Source organism: Balaenoptera ricei, chromosome 6 (assembly GCF_028023285.1).
Source record: "Balaenoptera ricei isolate mBalRic1 chromosome 6, mBalRic1.hap2, whole genome shotgun sequence".
Lineage (NCBI taxonomy): Eukaryota > Metazoa > Chordata > Mammalia > Artiodactyla > Balaenopteridae > Balaenoptera > Balaenoptera ricei.
In genome coordinates this window covers 52,951,903-52,979,085 of record NC_082644.1, presented here as the reverse complement: position 1 = coordinate 52,979,085, position 27,183 = coordinate 52,951,903, and the positions used below count along the sequence as shown (strand labels likewise).

The 27,183-nt window shown below is 38.3% G+C and overlaps 1 protein-coding gene across 2 annotated transcripts in view; it reads left to right on the top strand.

The window, feature by feature from the left end:
• The window catches only part of FOCAD (focadhesin), a 311,371-nt gene that overhangs the window by 81,173 nt on the left and 203,015 nt on the right, over positions 1–27,183 (top strand). For both annotated transcript variants that reach the window (XM_059924644.1, XM_059924643.1), the window contains exons 7-10: positions 327–531; positions 3,730–3,936; positions 11,814–11,901; positions 21,926–22,128. In XM_059924644.1, the coding sequence (XP_059780627.1) occupies positions 327–531; positions 3,730–3,936; positions 11,814–11,901; positions 21,926–22,128 (703 nt within the window). The remainder of the gene's footprint in view (positions 1–326; positions 532–3,729; positions 3,937–11,813; positions 11,902–21,925; positions 22,129–27,183) is intronic.

Sequence of the window (27,183 nt, the reverse complement as noted above, 5' to 3'; positions counted from 1 at the left end):
AAGGTTCTCAGATGATTCTGATGTTCACCAAAGACTGGTCCTGGAGATGTAGATGCTATTCTAGTGTGCAAGTAGAGGCCCTCTTAGTCCTGGGCATCAAGCTTGTGGGTTCCAGGTGTTGAGTCATTCTCCCCAGTGTATAAAGAACTGTTTGGCATGGGTTTAGGTGGGTCATGGTGGAATAGAAGAGTCATGAAAAAAAGATACACTCAATGGTATCATAGTTTATAATATGTCATGAACTCTAAGTTGATGTTTGACACTTACTTGCTTGGTACTCTGTTTAACTCAGTTACTGGCTTATGCATTACGTGACTTACTTGCAGGTCAGAAGTTTCATGTATCCAAATAATGGCACCGTTTCTATGGTATCTATATTGTGAACCATCCCAGTTACAAGAATATGCTAAACTCCGACTAGCTCTGCTCAAAGTCTTACTTCACCCCCGGGTTCTTTGTGACAAAGAACAACCATCAATATTGGAGCAACAGATACTACAACTGTGTTGCGACATGGTTCCATGTTTGCAGGTAAGGCCTTTCCTCCTCCTTCACTAATATAGCACCAGCATTAGTAAATGGTGATTGTTATTGTTGTACATAAAATAGAGCCCATGTGATCTGGCAAACAGCTCTAGAAATGCTTGCAGGGTTTTGGAGATGATGAAGGAAACAAATCTAGATTTCACTTTAATATATACAGTGTTAACTAAATTCGCAGAAATATAAATCAACATAGTCCATTTTAGGATTAGTAGGAATGAAAACTATAAGAAAGACTTCTCAGGGAAAATAATTTTGCATTGAGTTTTTCCTTGTGCTGGAGACTGAGAAGGTTATAAGGAAAAAAAAAGTCCTCTTTGTGTAAGTTTGGAAAAAAGGCATCTCTCTGGGCAGATGCAGCCCTAGGGACGCAGGGCTTGACCAGCTGAGTGCTGGCTAGATTCCAGTTTTCACAAGTCCCCTTACAGTATATGTGGTGACCCTGATGGATCCTGCTCTTGGGAAGACCACAGTCTAGTAAGAGAGCTAAAACAAGTATATATATTCTTACAATTCAAAGTAGATAGATGAAGTATTTTATCCATACAGAGGTATGGATAAAATGCTTAGGGAATTCAGGGGAGAGATAAATTTGAGCTAATGTCTCTATAACTACAGATTTAAAAAAAATTCCAGTTGCCAGCTTGCTGTGATTTGAGTGTAGTGATTCATGTATCCCATCCCACCATCTAGGTTTGTTGTTTGTCTAGAATCTGAACACCATGCTGCTTAGCTGATGGAGGGAATCTGTGATTATTTTTCAAGGTGATCACTTGAGGTCACAGATGACCTGTTTTAAGTTTGTGTTAGCAAGGAGTCACTAGAGTGACTCTTTTACAGCTCATAAATAGGCTTTCCTGTAATCAAGGCAGAGAAAAGTTAATTCAAGTGAATTCTCCTGTGGCTTTTCCAAAGCTTTTGTTTTGTGTGGGCAATAAGGCAATGTATAGGCGGATGTCTTGAACTAGCGTACAGTTTTTCCATACAATGCTTGCATTACCCTGTTCTGTGCTCTTTGGTAGATGTTTGCCTTCATCGTCATCAACCTATATTGACAAGCCTAAATACTTCTAGCAGTGTGCTCTGTGCAGTATTTCTGGAAATCTGTGGCTTGTTAATATAGTCAAGATAGGTGAGGAAAAAAAGAGATCCATCATTTGGAACTAATGGGACTAGTGACATAAATACATTTAATATTAACAAATCAACTTTATTGGAATGAAGAATTTGAGAGCTGGGAGGGGTCTTAGTGGCAATGTCATCCATTTTCCCACGGGTTATAGGTAGTTCTTATCCTCTCTGAGAGACGACCATCCCACGACTAATTAAATATTTTAATGATAGGAAGCATGCTATTTTGCAAGGCAACCATTTATTATTTTTTTTTTTAGCAAGTACTTCTAATTGACCTGTATTTTCCTAAGATTACTCGTTAGTCCCCTTTCTTCTCAGAACAAAGCAAAATAAGCTTTTTAAAAAGCCCATCTGCATCCTATCTTGTGTTCTCTCTTCCTTCCTTTTCTTCCCTTTCATCCTTTACTCCCTCCCTCCCTCCTTTCTTTTCTTCATCAGTTTCTTTACTTCTCCACATGAAATGGTTTTGAGTTTTCACTGTTATTTGCAAGGAATTCTCTAGTTTATTGGTGTTGAGAATGTGTCACTATGAAATGTTCTTCTTAGAGCTGAATACAGTAGTATAGATGTGGTCTGATCCATACTGAGCATTTCAATACCATCATGTTAATTAAAATTTTTTTTCCTGAGAAATAGCTGTCAACCCTATTGACCCATAGGTCAATGAGATGATGGTCAGTGAAACTCCTGTTCCTTTTTCTTCTCACTCCAATTGTTCTTCCATTTTGTATTTATGGAATTGTCTTTTTCTGGACTTAACCTGCCTTGAACTTCACTGTTGACTTTGGTCCCAGTAGTTCTTTTTAATTGTGACTCTTGTCATCTCACATATTATTCATTGCACATGTTCTATTTCTACATAAAGAGAAGCCATTACTTACAAAGTATTCTTGTTAAGCATTTTGGTAATGTTAAAGATTAGAGAGCCTTTAATGCTAAGTTGCTGAGGTTGTCTTTCAAAAATTTTTTTTATCACGGAAAATTTCAAGTATGTACAAAAAAATGCACTCAAGGAAATATATTGTCAAATAAACATGGGGCTTTACTTTGTTTTAAATTCCTTTCTTTTCTTGGTGGCCTTTTGCCTTTGCCATTGTATATTTGCAAAAGAATGAAATAATTTAGCTACTGAACTGTTCACATTTATTTTTTATAACTTAAGTATTCTCTGCTGTCTCCTCCCCTTGATCTTTTAATAGTTTTTTTTCTTCTTGTTTGTTCAGAATTAACTTCTCTCTCTGTGTATAACATATAGTCATTTTGGGTTATTATGGTGGTAACGACTGGTGAAAGGTACAGCTGGTTAACTGTAGGCTTTCCTCTTGATGAATTTAACAGGCACAAGGCTTCTGATTGAAGCAGATGGTTCATTGTTTGTAATCTCTGGGAAATGCCAGTGTGTCTGTGAGCAGGACCATATCCTTAATACTAACTCCAGAATTTTGATCAGAACAGCTGGGTTTGAATTGAATTGGGATTTTCAAGAGCACCCAAGTCCTTCCTATCTAATACATTAGCCAGTTGAGAAGACACTACCATTTGAATGTCATCTTTCACTACATCTGCCAAGTGTGGAAATGATGCTCTCAGTTAAGGTTGTCTGAGCAAATTTCGTTCAGATGAAGGGCTTAGCAGTGCATTAGAATAACACGCCGACCCTTTTCTTCCAGGTAGCTATGCTGAAATTATAGAAAGGAGAGTCCATTTGGAGAACTCAGAACCAACTTTAATTAATTTCCTTCAACATGTTGGTACTGTCATGTAATTTGTCTTTAAAAATCTGCACTCAGAGTTGTTAGAAAAATAAATGAAAAGAATTTGTGCCAGCCAGCAGTAACAAAAACAGTAGCAAATTGTGTTTTGGTTAGTGACAAAAGGAGAAAGCAGAGTTGTATGGTTTAACTCTCTCTGAGTTACATAAATTTCTTCATCCATTTTAAGTCTTTATAGGTTTAGAGGAAAAAAAATTTATTGGTAAAGCTTCTTGTATAAGCTAAAATTATCCTTTGGTTTGTGTATTATTTTAATATCACAAGATTGTTTCTCAAACAGATAAGAGATTTGATACAGACAACAGAAGTGATGCTGTTTGTCGAAGAAGTATATTTAAGCCTTTTGCGTCATCCTGTTTTCTGGAAAATTCAGCTTATCCAGATGACTCTTCAGCTGCTGTGTGTCTGTGAAGTCAGCTTAAACATAACTGGGGAATGCTCATCTTTAATTCACCTTTTAAAACACAGTGTTGAACTTCTGAAGGAGGTAAGGATAGTAAGAAGTTTTAATGTCAGTTATCACTTAAGTAGGTCTTTTAGTAACAGGGTGGGTGTACTCTCTTACTTTCTTGCATATCAAAGGTGTTTTGATCTAATACTATTAGATCATACTAGTAATGCATCAATAGTACTACTATCATTTATTATAAAAATGAGTCATTAAATACTCTTTGGAGCATCAGTTAAGGGTCTACCACTGTGGTATTTTTTCATTTATTCATGTAGAACACAAGTATTGAACACTTATATGCTACACCCTATAGAAGAATTCAGTTGACCCTTGAACAGCTTAGGAATTAGGGGTGCCAATCCTCATATAACTTTACAGTCGGCTCTCCCTATCTGGGGTTCTGCATCCGTTGATTCAACCAACCGCTGATTGTGTAGTACTGTAGTACATATCTATCGACAAAAATCCATGTACAAGTGGACCTGTGCAGTTCAAACCCATGTGTTATTCAAGGGCCACTTGTACTTAGATGAAAAGGCCATTCTGTGACCTCAAGGGGCTTACAAACATGCAAATAAATAATTGTAGTACAATAAGGTAAATTGCTTGTATGGGGGTATATTTAAAGTACAATGGGAGCACAACTTAAGGGAGGTAGGGCATGAGTTCAGATTTGAGGAAGTCTGAGTAGGAGTTTGCTTGGTACAAACCAGAGGCTGGGAAGGCATTCCAGCTGCTGGAACAGCATGTGCCCAGGCACAGAAACGTGAGCGAGCAGGCAGGCATGGCTTGTTCAGAAAAAAAGTGTTGAGTGTTGCCAAAGGATTAAGGTGTAAGAGATAAGGCTGGGCCTATCATGAAGGGTATTCCATACCACACAAATGAGCTTACATCTTATCTTCTAGGCAGTGGCTTGCTACGGAAGACCTTTCAGCAAAGAGGTGCCCTCATATTTTTGTGTGTGGAAGATCATTCTGGTGGGAGAGTGGAGGAGGGTTTAGAGCAGAGCGACACTAATAGGGCAGGAAGTGAGGAGGGATGTCTTAGACTGCTAGGGCTGCCTTAACAAAATATCACAGACTGAGTGGCTTAAACAACAGAAATTTATTTCTCACAGTTCTGAAGACTAGGAAGTCCAAGATGAGGGTGCTGGCCAATTTGATTCCTAGTAAGGGCTCTCTCTCTTCCTGGCTTGAAGAAGGCTGCTCTCTCACTGTGTCCTCACAAAGCGGAGAGAGAGCAAGAATGAGGTCTCTATTGTTTCTTCTTATAAGAACACTAATCCTTGTGTTTTAAGGCCCCACCCTTATGATCTCATTTAACTAATTACTTCCTTACCCCAAATACAGTCAATTGGCACTTAGGGCTTCAACGTATGTATTTTGGTAGGGGGGATCTCAGTCCATGGCAGGGGCTAATTAGGGAAATTAGAACAGGAAAAGAGAAATATAGGACGTGAAATCAATAGGGCTTTGTGGTTGATTACATGGTCAAGGAGAAGGTCCTCGGTAGAGTCTCAGCTTTTTCTTTTGGGCAACTGGATGGTGCCGTTCACTTGAGAAATGGTAGCTGATGCTGAAGGGAAGATGATAAATTTAGTTTTAGATATGCTTGGTTTGAGGTATGCATGGGTCATAGATGGATATATGGTTTTAGAATTCAGGATAGAAGCCTAGGCTAAGGGTATAGACTTGTAAATAGATTTCTACTTTGGGGTGGAAGTTTTAACCGTGGACTTCATGACAGGGCTTGGGATAGAATTCCAGGGGCTGTTAATATTTGAAGTGTACTGATAAAGAGAAGTCTGAGAAAGTACAGCTAGAAGGATTGTATAACAAGCAGAAGAGACAGATGACCATTCCCTCTTTTGAGATACTCCATCCCATGTCATCTGTCTCAGACATGAAAATCAAGGGAAGGAATATCTCAAAAAGGGGAATGGTCAACAGTGTCCTGGGGAGAGGATTTAAGTATGGGATAGAAAGTCCCCTTAGGATCCAGCAAGGAGAAATTTATTGTTCATATTAGAGGAAGCAGTTTCAGCAGAGTGATGGTGATAGGAACCAAATTGGAATAAGGGAGTGAATGGTAACTGAGGAAACAGAGAAAGTGAGTGTAGATTTTGGTGGGAGGTGGGAGCCAAGGAAGGCTCAAGTAAATCTTTTGTAGTTTTGTGACTAGCATGGTTACATGGATGCTGGGACTTTATATATAATATTATATAATGATATATTTGTGTTATGTTAATATTGTATATATTATCTAGTATGATAGTAATATATATAGCAATATTAAAAATTTGTGTTATAATATTATACATATTATCTATTAGATATAATAGTAATATATAGTAACACATAATATATCATAATATATATGTTATAAATTATATAATTAATATAATAAAATAATAATGTCATTCCTATTCAGATGTTTATATCTATTATATATAGTTATACCTATTAGATATAGCTATAATAGATAATATATTGATATATATTATTATACTAATAATACAAAAATATATAGAAAATATTATATAGATAATATTGTATAGTTAAATTACTTGGAATTGCCTGTCTTAACCATAAATGTAATGTACTTAACAGGTAAATCCCATAATGTTCCTTTGTGTTTGTGTAGATTTATGTGAGTAGTAGACAGTTTTTTACGGCAGACACTTTGCTATAGCAGTTAGGTGAAACAGACAAGATCTGTGACGTTTATATTCCAGTCAAATTGTTCAGACTAGAGTGCATAAAAATCACTAGGCGGATTTTATTAAAAATGCAGGACTTCCCTGGTGGCGCAGTGGTTTAGAATCCTCCTGCCAATGCAGGGAACACCGGTTTGAGTCCTGGTCTGAGAAGATCCCACATGCCACGGACTAATTAAGCCCGTGAGCCATAACTACTGAGGCCTGCGCGCCTAGAGCCCGTGCTCCGCAACAAGAGAAGCCATTGCAATGAGAAGTCTGCTCACTGCAACGAAGAAGAGTAGGCCCCGCTTGCTGCAACTAGAGAAAGTCCGTGCGCAGCAATGAAGACCCAACACAACCAAAATAAATTAAATTGATTCTAAAAAAAAAAAAAAAAAAAGCAAATGCCTAGGACCTACCCCTAGAGCTATTGAATTAGCAGGGCTGTGTGGGGCCCAAGCATCTGCATTTTAAACTAGTACCCTCAAATAATTTTCAAAATTCTTTTTTTTTTTTTTTTTTTTTTTTTTGCATGTAAGGCAAACATCCTTGTAAGCATCAAACAGAGCAAGAAACAGAACTTTTCTGGCCACCCCAGAAGTTTTCCAGGAGCCCAGTCCTAATCACAACCTCCTTTCTCCGCTGACTATCCTGACTTCTATAGTAGTAGCTTCTTTACGTTTCTCTATAGTTTTACCGCCTATGTGTGTATCTGTACATATCATAATACAGTTTTGGTGTGTGCATGTGTGATCTATCTTTTAGGTATCTTTTACACTAAAGATGGTCTCCTTCCATTCCTTTCCCTACCTCTTTTCTTATTGGCAGTTTGTTTACATATGGAAAAACCTGGCTTATGTGAGCTATGGAGTTTTGTACATCTTGAAATCTGCTGATTGAACCTTGTGGCTCACTTTGACATGTTTCCCAGTTAACAGGTAGTTGGCTATAGAGGCTTGATCAGATTCAGGTTTTTGTTCTGTTTTGTTTTTCATTTCTGAGACTACAGGGAATGGTGTGTTCTTTCATCAAGAAGCACATAATATATGTTGCTCTTCTTTTTATGATGTTGGTCGCTGTTGATGCTCCATGCCTAGTTCCATTAATTTATTAGGAGTTAAAGAAATGATGGTCTAATTCTATCTATTCTTCTTCATTTATTAGCTGGAATACTTCTATTAAAAGAAGTATTTGGTTCCATCTACTATTTGGTTATCCAGTGGTAGAGTTTATATAGAAAAGTTCGGATAAATGCTTGACTCTTTCCCTTTACTTACTAATTTCTAAAAGTAGTGTGAACTTATAGATTTAAACATATTTGATGCAATTCAATTTCTTACAGATAATGTCCGCATTAAAATTCAAATTGTCCTGTTTTTGGCCAGTAGGAATCTTTTTAGGTTGGCTCTTGAGTCCAACTTTAAAAATATTACTGATTTTTATTTATTTTTATTTTTGGCTGTGTTGGGTCTTCGTCGCTGTGTGAAGGCTTTCTGTAGTTGTGGTGAGCGGGGGCTGCTCTTCGTTGCGGTGTGAGGCCTTCTCATTGCGGTGGCTTCTCTTGCTGTGGAGCACGGGCTCTAGGCGCGTGGACTTCTGTAGTTGTGGTGCGCCGGATCTAGAGCGCAGGCTCAGTAGTTGTGGTGCACGAGCTTAGTTCCTCTGCGGCATGTGAGATCTTCCTGGACCACGGATTGAACCCATGTCCCCTGTATTGGCAGGCAGATTCTTAACCACTGTGCCACCAGGGAAGTCCCAAAAATATTATTGATTTTAATGTAGAATTACAGAATACTTTTATTTAGAGCAATGAAATGGTGTCTGTGGGAGAAGGTCATATTTATATTGTGTCTTCCTTCTGCCCAATATTTTAACAGTTTTAGAAGGAAGTAAAAAATATGTAGAACTGTTAAAATACTTGTGTTATGAAATTTCCTGTCTCCCAACTCTGTCCCAGTGTTTCTGAGGTGTAAAAAAAAGCCTAGGAAAATTAATTTGCAAACATATATCCTTTAGGTCTATATACACTTTAATTTGAAACAAAATGAAGTAGAATAAATCAATCTTATTTAGAGGCTATACCTGTATTCCTATATCACTGAGTTTATCAGCTAGATATTCAATTCAAATATTACATTAACTTTTCTTTTCCCCTTTGTTCTTTTTCTACTTTTATATTGGATTTATTTCATTGCACACTGAAAATGGATGTATTTCTTAGGCTACTTTAGTTTCAGTGTATTTGGTCTTAGTTGAACTATGTTTAGCCTTATTTAAATGATAACTTAAGGTGCTTTCCATTTCAAGCAAAATATATGTACTATTTTTTTCTATAAATTTATTTATTTATTTACTTTTTATTTTTTGGCTACATTAGGTCTTTGTTGCTGCACGTGGGCTTTCTCTAGTTGCGGTGAGTGGGGGCTACACTTCGTTGCAGTGCGCGGGCTTCTCATTGCAGTGGCTTCTCTTGTTGCGGAGCATGGGCTCTAGGTGCGCGGGCTTCAGTAGTCGTGGCACGTGGGCTCAGTAGTTGTGGCGCACAGGCTTAGTTGCTCCACGGCATGTGGGATCTTCCCAGACCAGGGATGGAACCCATGTCCCTTGCACTGGCAGGTGGATTCTTAACCACTGTGCCACCAGGGAAGTCCCGAAATATATGTACTCTTAACAGAAAATGATATTGATTGTGAGGAGACTAGGTAGCTCTCAAAGTGAAGAGTGCTATACATCCCAGCTTTAGTAAGGCTGGGGACCCCTGTTCCCTAACACATTGCTATCAGATGATTCAGTCCCACCCACCTTTCTTCACTGTGTATCTCAGTTTACGTTGTCAGATTCCTAGGAAGAATGATCTGATTGGCCCAGCTTGGATCAGTCAACTCTGAGCAGAGGACAGTGTAGGTAGAAAAGCCATGACAGGGGATTGTGTGAGCTGGGCTGCTGTCTTTGTTGTGTCTGCTTCAGATACCTCTGATGTACCTCTGATGTAGTGTGAACTCCAAGGGTTTGCTGTCATTAAGACTCCTGTGACATCTGTGGTCCAGTATAAAGGCATTTCTTTACTTCTTCAGATAGGCTCTGAGTTAGCCTTGGTTCCCCCAGAAGTAGACCCTAAGTTTCCCTAAAGGCAAAAGCAGAACCTGGGTTTCCACAAATGCAAAGGCTTATGCAACAGGAGTTCATTTGCAGGTGTGATCTCAGGAAGCAGGTGGGAGAGAGACAAGAAGAGTGAAATATTAAAGATGAGAGAGACAATGCAAGTATTATCAAGTTGGCCACTGCTATAAGCAATCAGTTGCTCGATATCACAGAATATGCTGAGAAGTGTTATGGAATATGTCTCAGAACCTGCCAGAAGGATCCAGAATAAAGGCGGAAGCATTTGTCCCTGGGCTTCTTTTGCCCATTTGTCAAGCCTATGGGGCTTTAACTTCCCTGTACTTCTGGATCTCTCAGTGGCCTGGGACAGGAAGCAAGAGTTACTACAGCAATAGCTGTAGTATTTGAAGTAGCACACGAGATGTCCAACACAGGCTTTTATTAAAAGAGCTCATTAAATGATACCATTCTCAGGTGTTCATTAAAAATCAGTCAATCACACAAAAAACTTGAACCTCTCAGAATTGTAAGCAATTTAAGATCATATAGTTTAATCATTTACCATTACTTTTCCTTATTTTTGGTGTCTTGCTCCTTAGTTCTTTTCCTTTCACCCTCCTTTCTGAACAGGCCAGTCTCACTCTTCCTAGAGGACGTCATTTTCATTTATGCCTTCATACCTTTAAGTTCCATTCCTTTAAAATGCTTCTAGTGCATTTCAGAACCCTGAGAAGCTACTTTATGGCCCTTCCAGTGATAGCCTGTGTGAAAAAGGCTTTCCAATGATATCATTAGTACAAGTAATACTTTGATTTGTCTCTGATCCTCTTGGTAGCTAGTAAATTTGAAATGTAAATGACCTTGCTGAGTTTTGCTTATTTGGTTGGTTTTTTTTTTTTAAATGAACATGCAAAATTTAAATGCAGTTGAGCAAAATGGGAAAGAATGGTGTGATGGTGTATACTGGAAATATATTGGTTTCAAAATGCATTTGTTGTCCTCAAATAGATAACAGTTGCTTCATTATTCTCAACTATATTTCAAAACAGTGAACACATATAGGCCCCAAGACACAAATTGGAATATATTCCATTAGAAAAATCCATACATTTTCTTCTTTTGCTAGTTGTTAAAAGTCCATAAACGAGCACATTAGAAGATTTTGCAGTTTAATTTCACTTTCAGATGGTATAACTAAGATGTAGATATACATTTATTAATTTGTCCCAGAGTTGATAGTATTTCCAAAATTGTAACTTCTGAGTGTGTCAGACTAAGTTGTTTTCTCTTGAGTGTTTAACACATGACTCTACCTCACATTTTCTTTTTTTAATTTTTGTGGTTTTTTTTAATTTTTATTTTTTGCCTGTCCTCATGATTCATAGGTATTTCTGCTCTGCAGGCACTTCTGTAAATTTCAGAATGAAATAATTTTAGCAAAGTGTGCTGGGCCTTTCTTCTTTAGTTCCATAATACGTTATAATTTTCTTTATTTAGAAACTTCAAGTACTATCTTATGCCACTTGCATTTTACTTATAAGAAGTTAATGTACATATCCTTTTTTTCTTTTTCATTTCATTTTACTTGGTAAAATTAATGACTAAGTTTCTATCGTTATTGCTTTGCTGTATTTAAATATACTTAATAAATTACTGTAATTTAAAAATAATCTCTGCTTCTCTGGTACTGTTTCTTTTATTATAATAACAAGATTTATTAAAATTTGTTAAGTATAATTTATTATGTAAGTTGTATAGATGAATCATGTCTGTATTAGGTAAGCAGGCAATTGAGCTACTTTCCAGAAATGAAATATTCTTAAGTATTTCAGGTAGTGTTCAGTGGTTTGCAAAGACTGACTGTTTTGAAGACTACAAGTTTTTCCTCTGAATTAATTTGGTTTATAGTTTATTGCTTTTTGGCCAGATATAACATTTTGAATTTATATGTGACTGCTGTGGCCTTCAACAGTTCTTCCTTTAATACAGCAGGCTTACTGTAAATAATTTTGTACGATAGGTTTATAATATTTCATGTTAAATATATTCTTCCTGGATACATGTTATAAAGCCTTGGCTCTGGAAACTTCTTCAACTCTTTACTTTTTTTTAGGATTTTCCTGTTGAACCAGTCATACTTGGAATAGCTTTACTACTACTACAGACTCCGGCAAGTCAGCAGAAGCCAATCTTAAGTCTAGGTAAATAAAAATACACTCACAAGAGTAAAACGTTAAGTATAACACAAGTATTGGCAGGAGTCACTTGAACTACATTTCTTGCTGTGCTGTAGAAAAAAAGTCCTATATACTTTGAGTGTCCATTCTGAAATTTTTCTGTTTAGTCATTATCAAATAGAACTTTCTTTTTCTTATCCAAAAAGGTGTTTTGTGCAAGGTTCCATATACCATAATTTACCAAGTATCTCAGCTGTTCGTTAGGACATTATGATCTAAATCATATGGCAGTGACATTGGTAAATATTTTGAAGGGCATGCCAGCTTATTCACACTTGTATAGCAAACAGAATCAATAGCATAAAACCCTTGAAGGAAAATAAGTGTTTAGCATTTGCATTTGTTTTTAAAACTCTGTATACCTGTACTATTCAAAACTGGTGCCACTTTGAATGATACTTAATGTATGATTATTCTATTAACCTGCCTAGAACAAATGAAAGATAACATTCTTCTGACTATCCAGTATTGACTTAAAGAAAAGTGAGGAATGGGTCTAAAGGGAGGCAAAAGAAGTTCTGTTTACGAATAATGTGGTAAGGAATCAAGGTGCCAGGTCTGGCAGATTGGCAAACAAGTCACACTTTTCAAATGCGGCTTTTACATTAATGTTGCCTCGCTTTAGTTGGGCCACCATAATCCATGTAGTAATGTAGGATCTTGTCTAAATTATGATGTATATGTATGATGCCATGATATATTGATACATTGCCACTTTCATTTTTAGAAGGTGCTTGAGGTAAATACCGATTGTGTAGCTCATTCTTCTGGGCATTTTAATTCATCATGATTTTGAGGGTGAATTGCTCTTTCACTTACGGTCTGTCTTGGAAATGGCTTTAGCAAGTGGTGGGGACCCTTGGCTGTTTTAAGGGCTTTGATTCCTACCCTGCTTTTGCTTATTGGCCCTATGCTCTTTGTATCCTCCTCCCTAGGCCCTTTCTGAACTGCTTTTGCAGTTTTTTCCCTTACAGCAGTACGCACGACATCCTCCTATAGGTATAATTTTCCAGTCCAGTTACTTCTGACAGCCATAGTTTTTTTTTATTTATTTTTTATTTTTTTATTTTTTTATTTTATTTTTTTTTAACATCTTTACTGAAGTATAATTGCCTTACAATGGTGTGTTAGCTTCTGCTTTATAACAAAGTGAATCAGTTATACATATACAATATGTTCCCATTTCTCTTCCCTCTTGCATCTCCCTCCCTCCCACCCTCCCCATCCCACCCCTCTAGGTGGTCACAAAGCACCGAGCTGATCTCCCTGTGCTATGCGGCTGCTTCCCACTAGTTATCTATTTTACATTTGGTAGTGTATATATGTCCATGACACTCTCTTACCCTGTCACATGTCACCCCACCCCCTCCCCATATCCTCAAGTCCATTCTCTAGTAGGTCTGTGTCTTTATTCCCGTCTTGCCACTAGGTTCTTCATGGCCTTTTTTTTTTTTTTTTTCCCTTAGATTCCGTATATATGTGTTAGCATACTGTATTTGTTTTTCTCTTTCTTACTTCACTCTGTATGACAGACTCTAACTCCATCCACCTCATTACAAATACCTCCATTTCATTTCTTTTTATGGCTGAGTAATATTCCATTGTATATATGTGCCACATCTTCTTTATCCATTCATCTGTCGATGGACATTTAGGTTGCTTCCATGTCCTGGCTATTGTAAATAGAGCTGCAATGAACATTTTGGAACATGACTCTTTTTGACCTATGGTTTTCTCAGGGTATATGCCCAGTAGTGGGATTGCTGGGTCGTATGGTAGTTCTATTTGTAGTTTTTTAAGGAACCTCCATACTGTTCTCCATAGTGGCTGTATCAATTTACATTCCCACCAACAGTGCAAGAGTGTTCCCTTTCCTCCACACCCTCTCCAGCATTTATTGTTTCTAGATTTTTTGATGATGGCCATTCTGACCAGTGTGAGATGATATCTCATTGTAGTTTTGATTTGCATTTCTCTAATGATTAATGATGTTGAGCATTCTTTCATGTGTCTGTAGGCCATCTGTATATCTTCTTTGGAGAAATGTCTATTTAGGTCTTCTGCCCATTTTTGGATTGGGTTGTTGGTTTTTTTGTTATTGAGCTGTATGAGCTGCTTGTAAATCTTGGAGATTAATCCTTTGTCAGTTGCTTCATTTGCAAATATTTTCTCCCATTCTGATGGTTGTCCTTTGGTCTTGTTTATGGTTTCCTTTGCTGTGCAAAAGCTTTTAAGTTTCATTAGGTCCCATTTGTTTATTTGTGTTCTTATTTCCATTTCTCTGGGAGCTGGGTCAAAAAGAATCTTGCTGTGATGTATGTCATAGAGTGTTCTGCCTATGTTTTCCTCTAAGAGTTTGATAGTGTCTGCCCTTACACTTAGGTCTTTAATCCATTTTGAGTTTATTTTTGTGCATGGTGTCAGGGAGTGTTCTAATTTCATACTTTTACATGTACCTGTCCAATTTTCCCAGCACCACTTATTGAAGAGGCTGTCTTTTCTCCACTGTATATGCTTGCCTCCTTTATCAAAGATAAGGTGACCATATGTGTGTGGGTTTATCTCTGGGCTTTCTATCCTGTTCCATTGATCTATATTTCTGTTTTTGTGCCAGTACCAAACTGTCTTGATTACTGAAGCTTTGTAATATAGTCTGAAGTCAGGGAGCCTGATTCCCCCAGCTCCATTTTTCTTTCTCACGATTGCTTTGGCTATTCGGGGTCTTTTGTGTTTCCATACAAATTGTGAAATTTTTTGTTCTAGTTCTGTGAAAAATGCCAGTGGTAGTTTGATAGGGATTGCATTGAATCTGTAGATTGCTTTGGGTAGTAGAGTCATTTTCACAATGTTGATTCTTCCAATCCAGGAACATGGTATATCTCTCCATCTATTTGTATCATCTTTAATTTCTTTCATCAGTGTCTTATAATTTTCTGCATACAGGTCTTTTGTCTCCTTAGGTAGGTTTATTCCTAGATATTTTATTCTTTTTGTTGCAATGGTAAATGGGAGTGTTTTCTTAATTTCACTTTCAGATTTTTCATCATTAGTGTATAGAAATGCAAGAGATTTCTGTGCATTAATTTTGTATCCTGCTACTTTACCAAATTCATTGATTAGCTCTAGGAGTTTTCTGGTAGCATCTTTAGGATTCTCTATGTATAGTATCATGTCATCTGCAAATAGTGACAGCTTTACTTCTTCTTTTCCGATTTGGATTCCTTTTATTTCTTTGTCTTCTCTGATTGCTGTGGCTAACACTTCCAAAACTATGTTGAATAATAGTGGTGAGAGTGGGCAACCTTGTCTTGTTCCTGATGTTAGTGGAAATGGTTTCAGTTTTTCACCATTGAGGACAATGTTGGCTGTGGGTTTGTCATATATGGCCTTTATTATGTTGAGGAAAGTTCCCTCTATGCCTACTTTCTGCAGGGCTTTTATCATAAATGGGTGTTGAATTTTGTCGAAAGCTTTCTCTGCATCTATTGAGATGATCATATGGTTTTTCTCCTTCAATTTGTTAATATGGTGTATCACATTGATTGATTTGCATATATTGAAGAATCCTTGCATTCCTGGGATTAAACCCCACTTGATCCTTTTAATGTGCTGTTGGATTCTGTTTGCTAGTATTTTGTTGAGGATTTTTGCATCTATGTTCATCAGTGATATTGGCCTGTAGTTTTCTTTCTTTGTGACATCTTTGTCTGGTTTTGGTATCAGGGTGATGTTGGCCTCGTAGAATGAGTTTGGGAGTGTTCCTCCCTCTGCAATATTTTGGAAGAGTTTGAGAAGGATGGGTGTTAGCTCTTCTCTAAATGTTTGATAGAATTCACCTGTGAAGCCATCTGGTCCTGGGCTTTTGTTTGTTGGAAGGTTTTTAATCACAGTTTCAATTTCAGTGCTTGTGATTGGTCTGTTCATATTTTCTATTTCTTCCTGGTTCAGTCTCGGCAGTTTGTGCATTTCTAAGAATCTGTCCATTTCTTCCAGGTTGTCCATTTTATTGGCATAGAGTTGCTTGTAGTAATCTCTCATGATCTTTTGTATTTCTGCAGTGTCAGTGGTTACTTCTCCTTTTTCATTTCTAATTCTATTGATCTGAGTCTTCTCCTGGCTAATGGTTTATCAATTTTGTTTATCTTCTCAAAGAACCAGCTTTTAGTTTCATTGATTTTTGCTATTGTTTCCTTCATTTCTTTTTTATTTATTTCTGACCTGATCTTTATAATTTCTTTCCTTCTGCTGGCTTTGGGGTTTTTTTGTTCTTCTTTCTCTAATTGCTTCAGGTGCAAGGTTAGGTTGTTTATTCGAGATGTTTCCTGTTTCTTGAGGTAGGCTTGTATTGCTATAAACTTCCCTCTTAGCACTGCTTTTGCTGCGTCCCATAGGTTTTGGGTCGTCGTATCTCCATTGTCATTTGTTTCTAGGTATTTTTTGATTTCCCCTTTGATTTCTTCAGTAATCACTTCGTTATTAAGTACTGTATTGTGTAGCCTCCATGTGTTTGTATTTTTTACAGATCTTTTCCTGTAATTGATATCTAGTCTCATAGCGTTGTGGTCGGAAAAGATACTTGATACGATTTCAATTTTCTTAAATTTACCAAGGCTTGATTTGTGACCCAAGATATGATCTATCCTGGAGAATGTTCCATGAGCACTTGAGAAAAATGTGTATTCTGTTGTTTTTGGGTGGAATGTCCTATAAATATCAATTAAGTCCATCTTGTTTAATGTATCATTTAAAGCTTGAGTTTCCTTATTTATTTTCATTTTGGATGATCTGTCCATTGGTGAAAGTGGGGTGTTAAAGTCCCCTACTATGATTGTGTTGCTGTCGATTTCCCCTTTTATGGCTGTTAGTATTTGCCTTATGTATTGAGGTGCTCCTATGTTGGGTGCGTAAATATTTACAATTGTTATACCTTCCTCTTGGATCGATCCCTTGATCATTATATAGTGTCCTTCTTTGTCTCTTGTAATAGTCTTTATTTTAAAGTCTATTTTGTCTGATATGAGAATTGCTACTCCAGCTTTCTTTTGATTTCCATTTGCATGGAATATCTTTTTCCATCCCTTCACTTTCAGTCTGTATGTGTCTCTAGGTCTGAAGTGGGTCTCTTGTAGACAGCATATATATGGGTCTTGTTTTTGTATCCATTCAGCCAGCCTGTGTCTTTTGGTGGGAGCATTTAATCCATTTACATTCAAGGTAATTATCGATATGTATGTTCCTATTCCCATTTTCTTAAATGTTTTGGGTTTGTTATTGTAGGTGTTTTCCTTCTCTTGTGTTTCTTGCCTAGAGAAGTTCCTTTAGCATTTGTTGTAAAGCTGGTTTGGTGGTGCTGAACTCTCTCAGCTTTTGCTTATCTGTAAAGGTTTTAATTTCTCCATCGAATCTGAATGAGATCCTTGCTGGGTAGAGTAATCTTGGTTGTAGGTTTTTCTCCTTCATGACTTTAAGTATATCCTGCCACTCCCTTCTGGCTTGCAGTTTCTGCTGAAAGATCAGATGTTAACCTTATGGGGATTCCCTTGTGTGTTATTTGTTGTTTTTCCCTTGCTGCCTTTAATATGTTTTCCTTATATTTAATTTTTGACAGTTTGATTAATATGTGTCTTGGCGTGTTTCTCCTTGGGTTTATCCTGTATGGGACTCTCTGTGCTTCCAGGACTTGATTAACTATTTCCTTTCCCGTATTCGGGAAGTTTTCAACTATAATCTCTTCAAATATTTTCTCAGTCCCTTTCTTTTTCTCTTCTTCTTCTGGGACCCCTATAATTCGAATGTTGGTGCGTTTAATGTTGTCCCAGAGGTCTCTGAGACTTTCCTCAGTTCTTTTCATTCTTTTTTCTTTATCCTGCTCTGTAGTAGTTATTTCCACCATTTTATCTTCCAGGTCACTTATCCTTTCTTCTGCCTCAGTTATTCTGCTATTGATCCCATCTAGAGTATTTTTAATTTCATTTATTGTGTTTTTCATCATTGCTTGGTTCCTCTTTAGTTCTTCTACGTCCTTGTTAAATGTTTCTTGCATTTTGTCTAGTCTATTTCCAAGATTTTGGATCATCCTTACTATCATTATTCTGAATTCTTTTTCAGGTAGACTACCTATTTCCTCTTCATTTGTTAAGTCTGGTGTGTTTTGACCCTGCTCCTTCATCTGCTGTGTGTTTTTCTGTCGTCTCATTTTGCTTATCTTACTGTGTTTGGGGTCTCCTTTTCACAGGCTGCAGGTTTGTAGTTCCCGTTGTTTTTGGTATCTGTCCCCAGTGGCTAAGGTTGGTTCAGTGGGTTGTGTAGGCTTCCTGGTGTAGGGAACTAGTGCCTGAGCTCTGGTGGATGAGGTTGGATCTTGTCTTTCTGGTGGGCACGTCCACGTCTGGTGGTGTATTTTGGGGTGTCTGTGGCCTTATTATGATTTTAGGCAGCCTCTCTGCTAATGGATGGGGCTGTGTTCCTGTCTTGCTAGTTGTTTGGCGTAGGGTGTCCAGCACTGTAGCTTGCTGGTCGTTGAGTGAAGCTGGGTCTTGATGTTGAGATGGAGATCTCTGAGAGATTTTTGCCATTTGGTATTACGTGGAGCTGGGAGGTCTCTTGTGGACCAGTGTTCTGAAGTTGGCTCTCCCACCTCAGAGGCACGGTCCTGATGCCTGGCTGGAGCACCAAGAGCCTTTTGTCCACACGGCTCAGAGTAAAAGGGAGAAAAAATAGAAAGAAAGAAAGAAAGAAAGAAAGAAAGAAAGAAAGAAAGAAAGAAAGAAAGAAAGAAAGAAAGAGGCTATAATATAGTGAAGTAAAATAAAGCTATTGTAAAGCAAAGCTATACCAACAAAATCTCGCCCAGAAGCATATACATATACACTCACAAAAAAAAGGAAAAGGGGAAAAATTAATATATCCTGCTCCCAAAGTCCACCTCCTGAATTTGGGATGATTCGTTGTCTATTCAGGTATTCAACAGATGCAGGCACATCAAGTTGTTTGTGGAGTTTTAATCCGCTGCTCCTGAGGCTGCTGGGAGAGATTTCCCCTTCTCTTCCCTGTTCGCACAGCTCCTGGGGTTCAGCTTTGGATTTGGACCCGCCTCTGCATGTAGGTCGCCTGAGGGCGTCTATTCCCCACCCAGACAGGACGGGGTTAAAGGAGCAGCTGCTTCGGGGGCTCTGGCTCACTCAGGCCGCGGGGAGGGAGGGGTACAGAGGAGGCGGGGCGAGCCTTCGGCGGTAGAGGCCAGCGTGACGTTGCACCAGCCTGAGGTGCGCAGTGCGTTCTCCCGGGGAAGTTGTCCCCGGATCACGGGACCCTGGCAGTGGCGGGCTGCACAGGCTACCGGGAGGGGCGGTGTGGAGAGTGACCTGTGTTCGCACACAGGCTTTTTGGATGCGGCAGCAGCAGCCCCAGCATCTCACGCCCGTCTCTGGGGTCCGCGCTGACCGCCGCGGCTCGCGCCAGTCCCTGGAGTTCGTTTAGGCGGCGCTCTGAATCCCCTCTCCTTGCGCGCAGTGAAACAAAGAGGCAAGAAAAAGTCTCTTGCCTCTTTGGCAGCTGCAGACTTTTTCCCCGGACTCCCTCCCGGCTAGCTGTGGTGCACTAACCCCTTCAGGCTGTGTTCATGCCGCCAACCCCAGTCCTCTCCCTGTGATCCGACCGCAGCCCGAGCCTCAGCTCCCAGCCCCGCCCGCCCCGGCGGGGGAGCAGACAAGCCTCTCGGGCTGGTGAGTGCTGCTCGGCACCGCTCCTCCGTGCGGGAACCTCTCCGCTTTGCCCTCCGCACCCCTGTGGCTGCGCTCTCCTCCGTGGCTCCGAAGCTTCCCCCCTCTGCCACCCGCAGTCTCTGCCCCCGAAGGGGCTTCCTAGTGCGTGGAAATCTTTCCTCCTTCACAGCTCCCTCCCACTGGTGCAGGTGCCTTCCCTATTCTTTTGTCTCTGTTTCTTTTTTCTTTTGCCCTACCCAAGTACGGGGGGAGTTTCTTGCCTTTTTGGAGGTCGGACGTTTTCTGCCAGCGTTCAGTGGGTGTTCTGTAGGAGCAGTTCCACGTGTAGATGTATTTCTACTGTATCTGTGGGAAGGAAGGTGATCTCCGCGTCTTACTCTTCTGCCATCTTCTCTCCTCCTCTTGTTATTTTTTAAAAACAGCTTTATTGAGGTAAATTTATTTAACGTGTAGTTCACCATTTTTAAGTATACAATAACGTGCTTTTTAAAGTAAATTTAGAGTTGTGCAACCAGCACCACAGTCTAGTTTTAGAACATTTGCATCAACCCCCCTCCGCCAAATTTCTTGTGCCCATTTACAGTTAATCCTCGTTCCCACCCTCAGCCCCCCAAACACTAATGTGCTTTCTGTCTCTAAGTGTGTCTTTTCTGGGTATTTCATTCAAATGGATTTTGTTTTTTGACCAAAAAAAAAAAAAACATTTCAAAGCCACAGAGAAACCACATTCCTAATTCTGAAGCTATAGTCCTTTATTGTGGCTCATGTATGATAGGCTGATACAGGATCAAACACTCCAATACTTTTATTATTTGTTGGATAGAAGACTTTTTCTTTTGTAAACCAGTGTCTCTGATTTGAAGTTACTTTAGATAGATTGAATAAACCATATTGAAAACTATTGAGCCAGTGTGTCATGTTGAAAAGTAATGAATAACTATTGTTTAGTAGATTGGGAAAGAGTGTTCAAAGAAATAGGATAACCAAGAGAATATTTGTTATTTCAAATTTAAAAAACGCACAGCACTGATACAATGTTATGCTTCTTAATTATTAACACTGGCCTTGATTGTAAATAGCAATTTATAAAAATGCCTGGAAGATCCCTAGTAAGGAATATAGAAATGTTTGTATTATATGAATTTCATGTTTTGTTAAAGATAATGGATTTTCATAATAACTGACAATTATGGATTAAAACTAACATTTAGGCAAAAAATGTAAATTAGTAGTGTCAGAGCTGCAGGGGTTTGTATTTCATGCCATGTTCAGGTTTGACTTCCAAGTGATTTAAAATATAATATTGGACTTCCCTGGTGGTCCAGTGGTTAAGACTTCATGCTTCCACTGCAGGGAGTGCAGTTTCCATCCCTGGTCAGGGAACTAAGATCCCGTATGCTACGTGGCACGGCCAAAAAATAAAAATTAAAAAAAAAAAAATAGTACTGGTAATTCACTGACGTGATTTAAGGTTTATAGAATTTTTTTAGTGTAGTGGGGAAGTTAGTTGATTACTTTAATAATCTTGCTCTGCAGCCTACAAATAACAGCTTTCAGTAAATCAGCGTTCATTCAGTAACTGAAAAGAAAGTATATTTATTCTTTAATCATTCTGTTCATAGTCTAGGGGAGACTCTACACGTAAGTAAGTGATTGTACATGTGTGTATGTTTCTGATGTGTAAGTTGAGTTTCCATGTTAAAAACAAGAATATAAAAATGCATTAGATTGTTTTGCTGCTTATGGACTTTGAGACTTTGCTGATTTGCTTCTTAGCAATTACAGCTGAAGGACAGCCCTGCTTCACCTTGTTTACTTCTGCATCTCGATACAATTCTCAGCTGGGTTTTTAAGAGAAGCACACATGTTGATCTTGTTATCCACAGATCAGGAGCTCTGTGGTCTCTTGGTTCTGTTTGTTGAGGGCAGAGGATCTGACAGGACCTAAAGGCAAAAGTTGAATTTTAAAGGAATTCACATTGACCTACAAAAGAGTTGATTTTACTTTTTGACATATGATATGCATTATCTCTAAGAGTATCATCAAGTTTTCAATTATATACATTAACAGCTTATTTTAGCTAAGAGTTAATTGTTACATTCTTTTTATTTCTAAAAGGATAAGGTTTATCATCTTAGTTATGTGTCTGACCCAATTGTAAAGGGGCGAGAAAACTTTTTGCATATTACTCTTAAACAAAATATCATTTTATTTGACTGTAGTATTAATTTTAAAAACTGTAAATTGTTGTTTTGATAACTAGCTCTGAAGCTTCTCTCTTCTGCTGAGGGTCAGAAAATCCCAAAGTCCTCCTTGCTGTTAGTGATGCCAGTTCTGCAGATATTATCTTCTACTGCCTTGAAAGACTGTATATCCCCGGACGAAGAAGGACCCTCTAGGCAGCAGTTGGCTCTAAACCTTTTAGAAATGGTACAGCAGGAGTGCTACAGAGACGACCACCAAAAGGTAACGAGTTCGTCCTTGTTTCTCTTACATAAAGGTTAATTGATGATGTGGGGTTTAAGTCACTGCCGATAATCTCACCTCCTAATGATGTATCTGTCTGGGTTTAAATTCTGTCATTGAACTTTACCGTTCTGTCAGGCACTGGTGTAGATGTTAGTATATTCTTCTGAACTGTGAGGGGGCGGTAGTCCGGCTGTGAAATAAGTTTTGGAAATGCTGTGTAATCTCTTTTGCTTGTTGAGTTGCCGGTGTACCTTAGTAGTTAAAGGTCCTGAGGAATCCTGCAGAAAAGGAGCTAGTTCTGTTTAACCTAGTGCTTCTCCAACATTTCTGAGCATGGAGCCCTTTTTTGTCATCACTGTCGATTAGTGCGGCTTATTGCTAGACCTGCCACAATCCATGGTGGGGAATCTCAATTGCCTGGAAGTTCTGGGATCTGTAAGAACTAAGAGGCTTTTGATGCCTCCTGTATGTGGCCCTACTCTGCTGTCACACTCCATTCCTATCCCTGCCTGCGGGCTTCTTACCCCACTCTGCTCTGTCAGCCTCACTGTTCCTGTTAGAGTAATGTAGAGGTATTGTCAGTGTCTGGTTAGTGGCTGGGTTCTAGGCCTATATTCGTCAGACTTTTTCTTTTCTGGTACTTGAGTTTTGCCTTCGGTAAAATGTAGCATTATTCCCAGCTATGACTTTTATGGGGATTGAATGAGGATTAAAGAAGATAAAACTGGTGAAGCATCTTAAGTCGCCAGAGAGAGAGGCATTACATAAATGCAAGCTAGTGCCTCAGTTGTTCTGTCTGCAAAAGCAGAGATTCCTCTAATAATGTATCATTAAATGTTCTGGCAGCAAAAATCCAGGCATTGTTAGGGATTGCTGGTCCTGTTCCTTGTTTGATCATACAGCAGAAAGTAGCCTACAGGCAAATTGAATGTATGCTACAGTTTCCTCAATCCTAATTGTTTGACTAAAACTTTAAAACTTGAAATAGGTAATTGATTTGCATTAATAGAAGGAAGTTCTTGCATCTGCTCTGACAGGACTACACGCTGTGGCCAAAAATTTCTAATAGCCTTTTACCTTCCCTCTTGGTTTGCCCATAGAGAACAATACTTGGATTCTGAATGGGGGTAGGGACAGGACACTATGTCTGAGAGTTCTGTTCCTTTAAATCATGAGTGATGTGTACTGAGGATCACCCTATATCTAATGTGTAAGTACTCAGCTTACTATTTGTTCAGGTGTGAGTGAATCTTATTCATCAGCACTAATAGCTGGATTTTTCTCTTCAGCAGCTGGTGAAGAGGGAGGAGGAAGGAATGCTATTAGGGTATAAATGCCTCCTGATGCTAGTGTGCTGCTTTCTTGGCCTTTGAGTGGATATATGATCACCCTTTAAAATAATTTAAGCCACAGTTTACTGTTGGCTTTTCTTCTGCACCCGTCCGGACTCTAGATTCCAAACATACCTGTAAATTTAACTTGCCCCAAACTCTCTGAGAGTCTCTTCCTGAATCTTTGCTTTTGCACAGGATGCTCTTTTGTCTCCTTTGCCTGATCTACTCATTCTTCAAGACCCAGCCAAGTGTTCTCAGCCTCCCTGAGTCAGAATTCATTACTCTCTTTCCTTTGCATCCAAGTACTTTTAGCATTACTCAGTTGTGTTGTGTCTTAATTTAGGAGGTACATATTTTTACCTTCGACTATGCTGTGAGCTCACTGAGGGAAGGAATCTTGGCCCTTTTCACACTTTGCCTTTATTTTCTAAGCATGTTAATATTTAAATTGCAACAGTTGTTGAACTTTTGGTATTTTTTCCACCCTAGGTGTTTGTGCATTATCTTTTTCAGCTGATTATAGATGGGAAAATTAAAAATACTTTAGCAGTTGTTAAACTGAATACTCTGTTTCCCACATACCTAAAGAAATAGGTAACACCCTGGCTTATTTGTCTTTGCATCCTCCACACCTGACCTATTGTTGGCCGCATAGTAGACATTCAAGAAATTTCTGTTCAATGAGGAATGTGTGCTTCTGATACAAATACACAAAATCATTTTACTGTCTTGATTTATTACAGAAAGACTTTGTTTAAAATCACAGATTTTTGTTGTTTATATTTTTATTATTTATTTTTAAATTGGTGACTCCGACTTAAGAGTGTTTGGTTTAGAAATAAAGCATTTCTTCAGAAGTACAATTCTTCTGATAAATGAAACCAAGGGTAAATATACTGTACCGTGTAGTTCTCTATTACCTATCCATTTCTGAAATGGTGATAACCATGAAATAAAACATATTTTAACTTATCCCAATTTCTAAGAATTAAAAAAGATACCAAGCCAGCCATTCATCTCTTTAAAATAAAAGATTAACATAATCTAATAAGCTTTTATTTATTTATTTATTTATGGTGTATGAAAAACAGGATTCCTTTGTAGCTATTAAATGTGATATTTAAAACCACCTATTTGTGTTCTCCTAGGTGAAAAAATCAAACACTGGTTGTAAACTCTAAAGTCCTTAAAATCTTGCTGCCCCCTACCCCAAAGAATGTTGCGGGGAGGGTGGAGAAAGCACCAGTGTATGAGTCAGGGTCTAGTTAGGAGAGAGAAACCACACTGATAATTTGAACAAAGAAAAACTTAATACGAAAAATTGTTAACTAGTAAAAGGTGTCTAATTATTGAAAGCTGTAAATGAGGCTGTAAGGAATATTGCAATAACAAATGTAGGGAGCAGTTACTACTTCTAGGACTGAGGGAGAGTGCACAAGGATGGAACTAAATGGATCTCCCCGCTCAAGGCTGATATCACAGCTTGTTGGAAAGATTGTAGTTATGGCCTGCTAGCTGGTGAAGTGTGCTGGGAGTGCCGTAGGCCAGAGCTGGGTCACAGGAAGCCAACTGCTGGGGTCTCCTGTGTGCCCCTGGCAGCCATGGATGGGTGAGATAAAGTGGCAAAGAGACTTAAAAGCTAAATTCCTGCAATTATATAGTAGGGCAAGATTCAGCTCTGGAGAACTGTTTTAGTCAAGAGAAAGATTTAGAGACAGTGTGCCTGAGCTAGGATTTGTCATACGTTTATTCATTTGTATTTTTTGATAATGTACTTTATTCAAACTTAAGTAAAGTACTGTGAACTTTATTACCTTGGAATAAAGCAGTGCCTAGTAGGTTTCGTTCACAGTTGCTTTGAAGTAGTATATAGTAAGCAGGAAGCATTTTGAATATTTGTCTCTTAAAAAAATCAAAATTTGTAATAGATTGTTGTCCTATTTATAGCTAAAGTTAACATTTATTGAGCACATGCTCTGTGTAAGAAGTTATGTGGGTCAACTCATTTCTCACAGTACCTTTGAAATAGTTTTGTTTTGCCATTTCCAGCTGTGTGGCCTTGGACTAATGGTTGAAGCTCTCCGGCCCCTGGCCAGATGGGCAACAAAGCCCCTGCTTCACGGTGCTGTTTATTAAGCATGTCTTACGTTCAGGCTCCATTTTAAGTGCTTTGCCATATATTAAGTCATTTGATTTTATCTCAAACTCTTTGAGGTAGCTAATATTATTGGTCTAATTTTATCCAAGAGTTAACTGAGGCGTAGAGAAGATAGGTAACTTGCCAAGGGTCATGCAGTGGGAGGCTGGTTATTTTTTAAAATAGATTTATTGAGATAAAATTCTCATACATATGCTTTACTCATTTAAAGTACACAACTCAATGGCTTTTAGTATATTTGCAGAGTTGTGTACATAACACCACAATCAATTTTAGAACCCTTTTATTACTCCGAAAAGAAACTACTCCCAAATAATATTCCATTGTATGGAGAGACCACGTTTTATTTTTCCATTCATCCGTTGAACATTTGGGTTATTTTAATTTTTTGGCTATTGTGAATAATGCTGTTATGAACACTCCTATACAAGTTTTTGTGTGGACATAGGTTTTCATTTTTCTTGGGTAGATACCTAGGAGTGGAATTGCTAGACCATATGGTAACTCCATGTTTGATCATTTGAGGAGCTGCCAGACTTTTCCAAAGCAACTGCACCGTTTTACATTACCACTAGCAGTGTATGAAGGTGCCAGTTTCTCTACATCCTTGCCAACACTTGTTATTGCCTGTCTTTTTTATTATAACCATGCTAGTGGGTGTGAAGTGCTATTTCGTTGTGGTTTTGATTTGCATTTCCTTGATGATAATCTTATAATACTCATTTTACAAGTGAAGAAATTGAAATTAGGGAGGTTAATTAACTTCCCCTCATTACACAGGTAGTGGATGGTAGGATTGAGATTCAGATTTTGTCTGTTCGACAAATAGAGTTTAGATTTGCCTATACTCTATTGCCTCCACTTTGTTTTTTGTTTTTTTGAGTTTTTTTTTTTGCTGAACAGTAATTTATCATCTTTGTGCTGAACTTGGGAGTTAATAACAGCGTTTCAGATTTACAGGGAAACAGTAAATCAATAGTAAGTTGAAGTAAACTGGTTTCTTAAAAGCTTTTGGTTGGAAATTAAAAAGAATTAGATCTTATGCTTCTATCGTTGTCTGTTTTTTAAACTTTTAATTTTATATTGGAGTATAGTTGATTAACAATGTTGTGATAGTTTCAGGTGTACAGCAAAGTGATTCAGTTGTACATATACATGTATCTATTCTTTTTCAAATTCTTTTCCCATTTAGGTTATTACATAATATTGAGCAGAGTTCCTTGTGCTATACAGTAGGTCCTTGTTGGTTATCCATTTAAAATATAGCAGGGTGTACATGTCAATCCCAAACTCCTTAACTATTCCTTCCCCCCACCTTTCCCCGCTAGTAACCATAAATTCGTTCTCTAAGTCTGTGAGTCTGTTTCTGTTTTGTAAATAAGTTCATTTGTATCATTTCGTTTTAGATTCCACACGTAAGCAATATCATACGATATTTCTCTTTCTCTGCCTGAATTACTTCACTCAGTTTGACAATCTCTAGGTCTGTCCATGTTGCTGCAAATGGCATTATTTCGTTCTTTACAATGGCTGAGTAATATTCCACTGTATATATGTGTC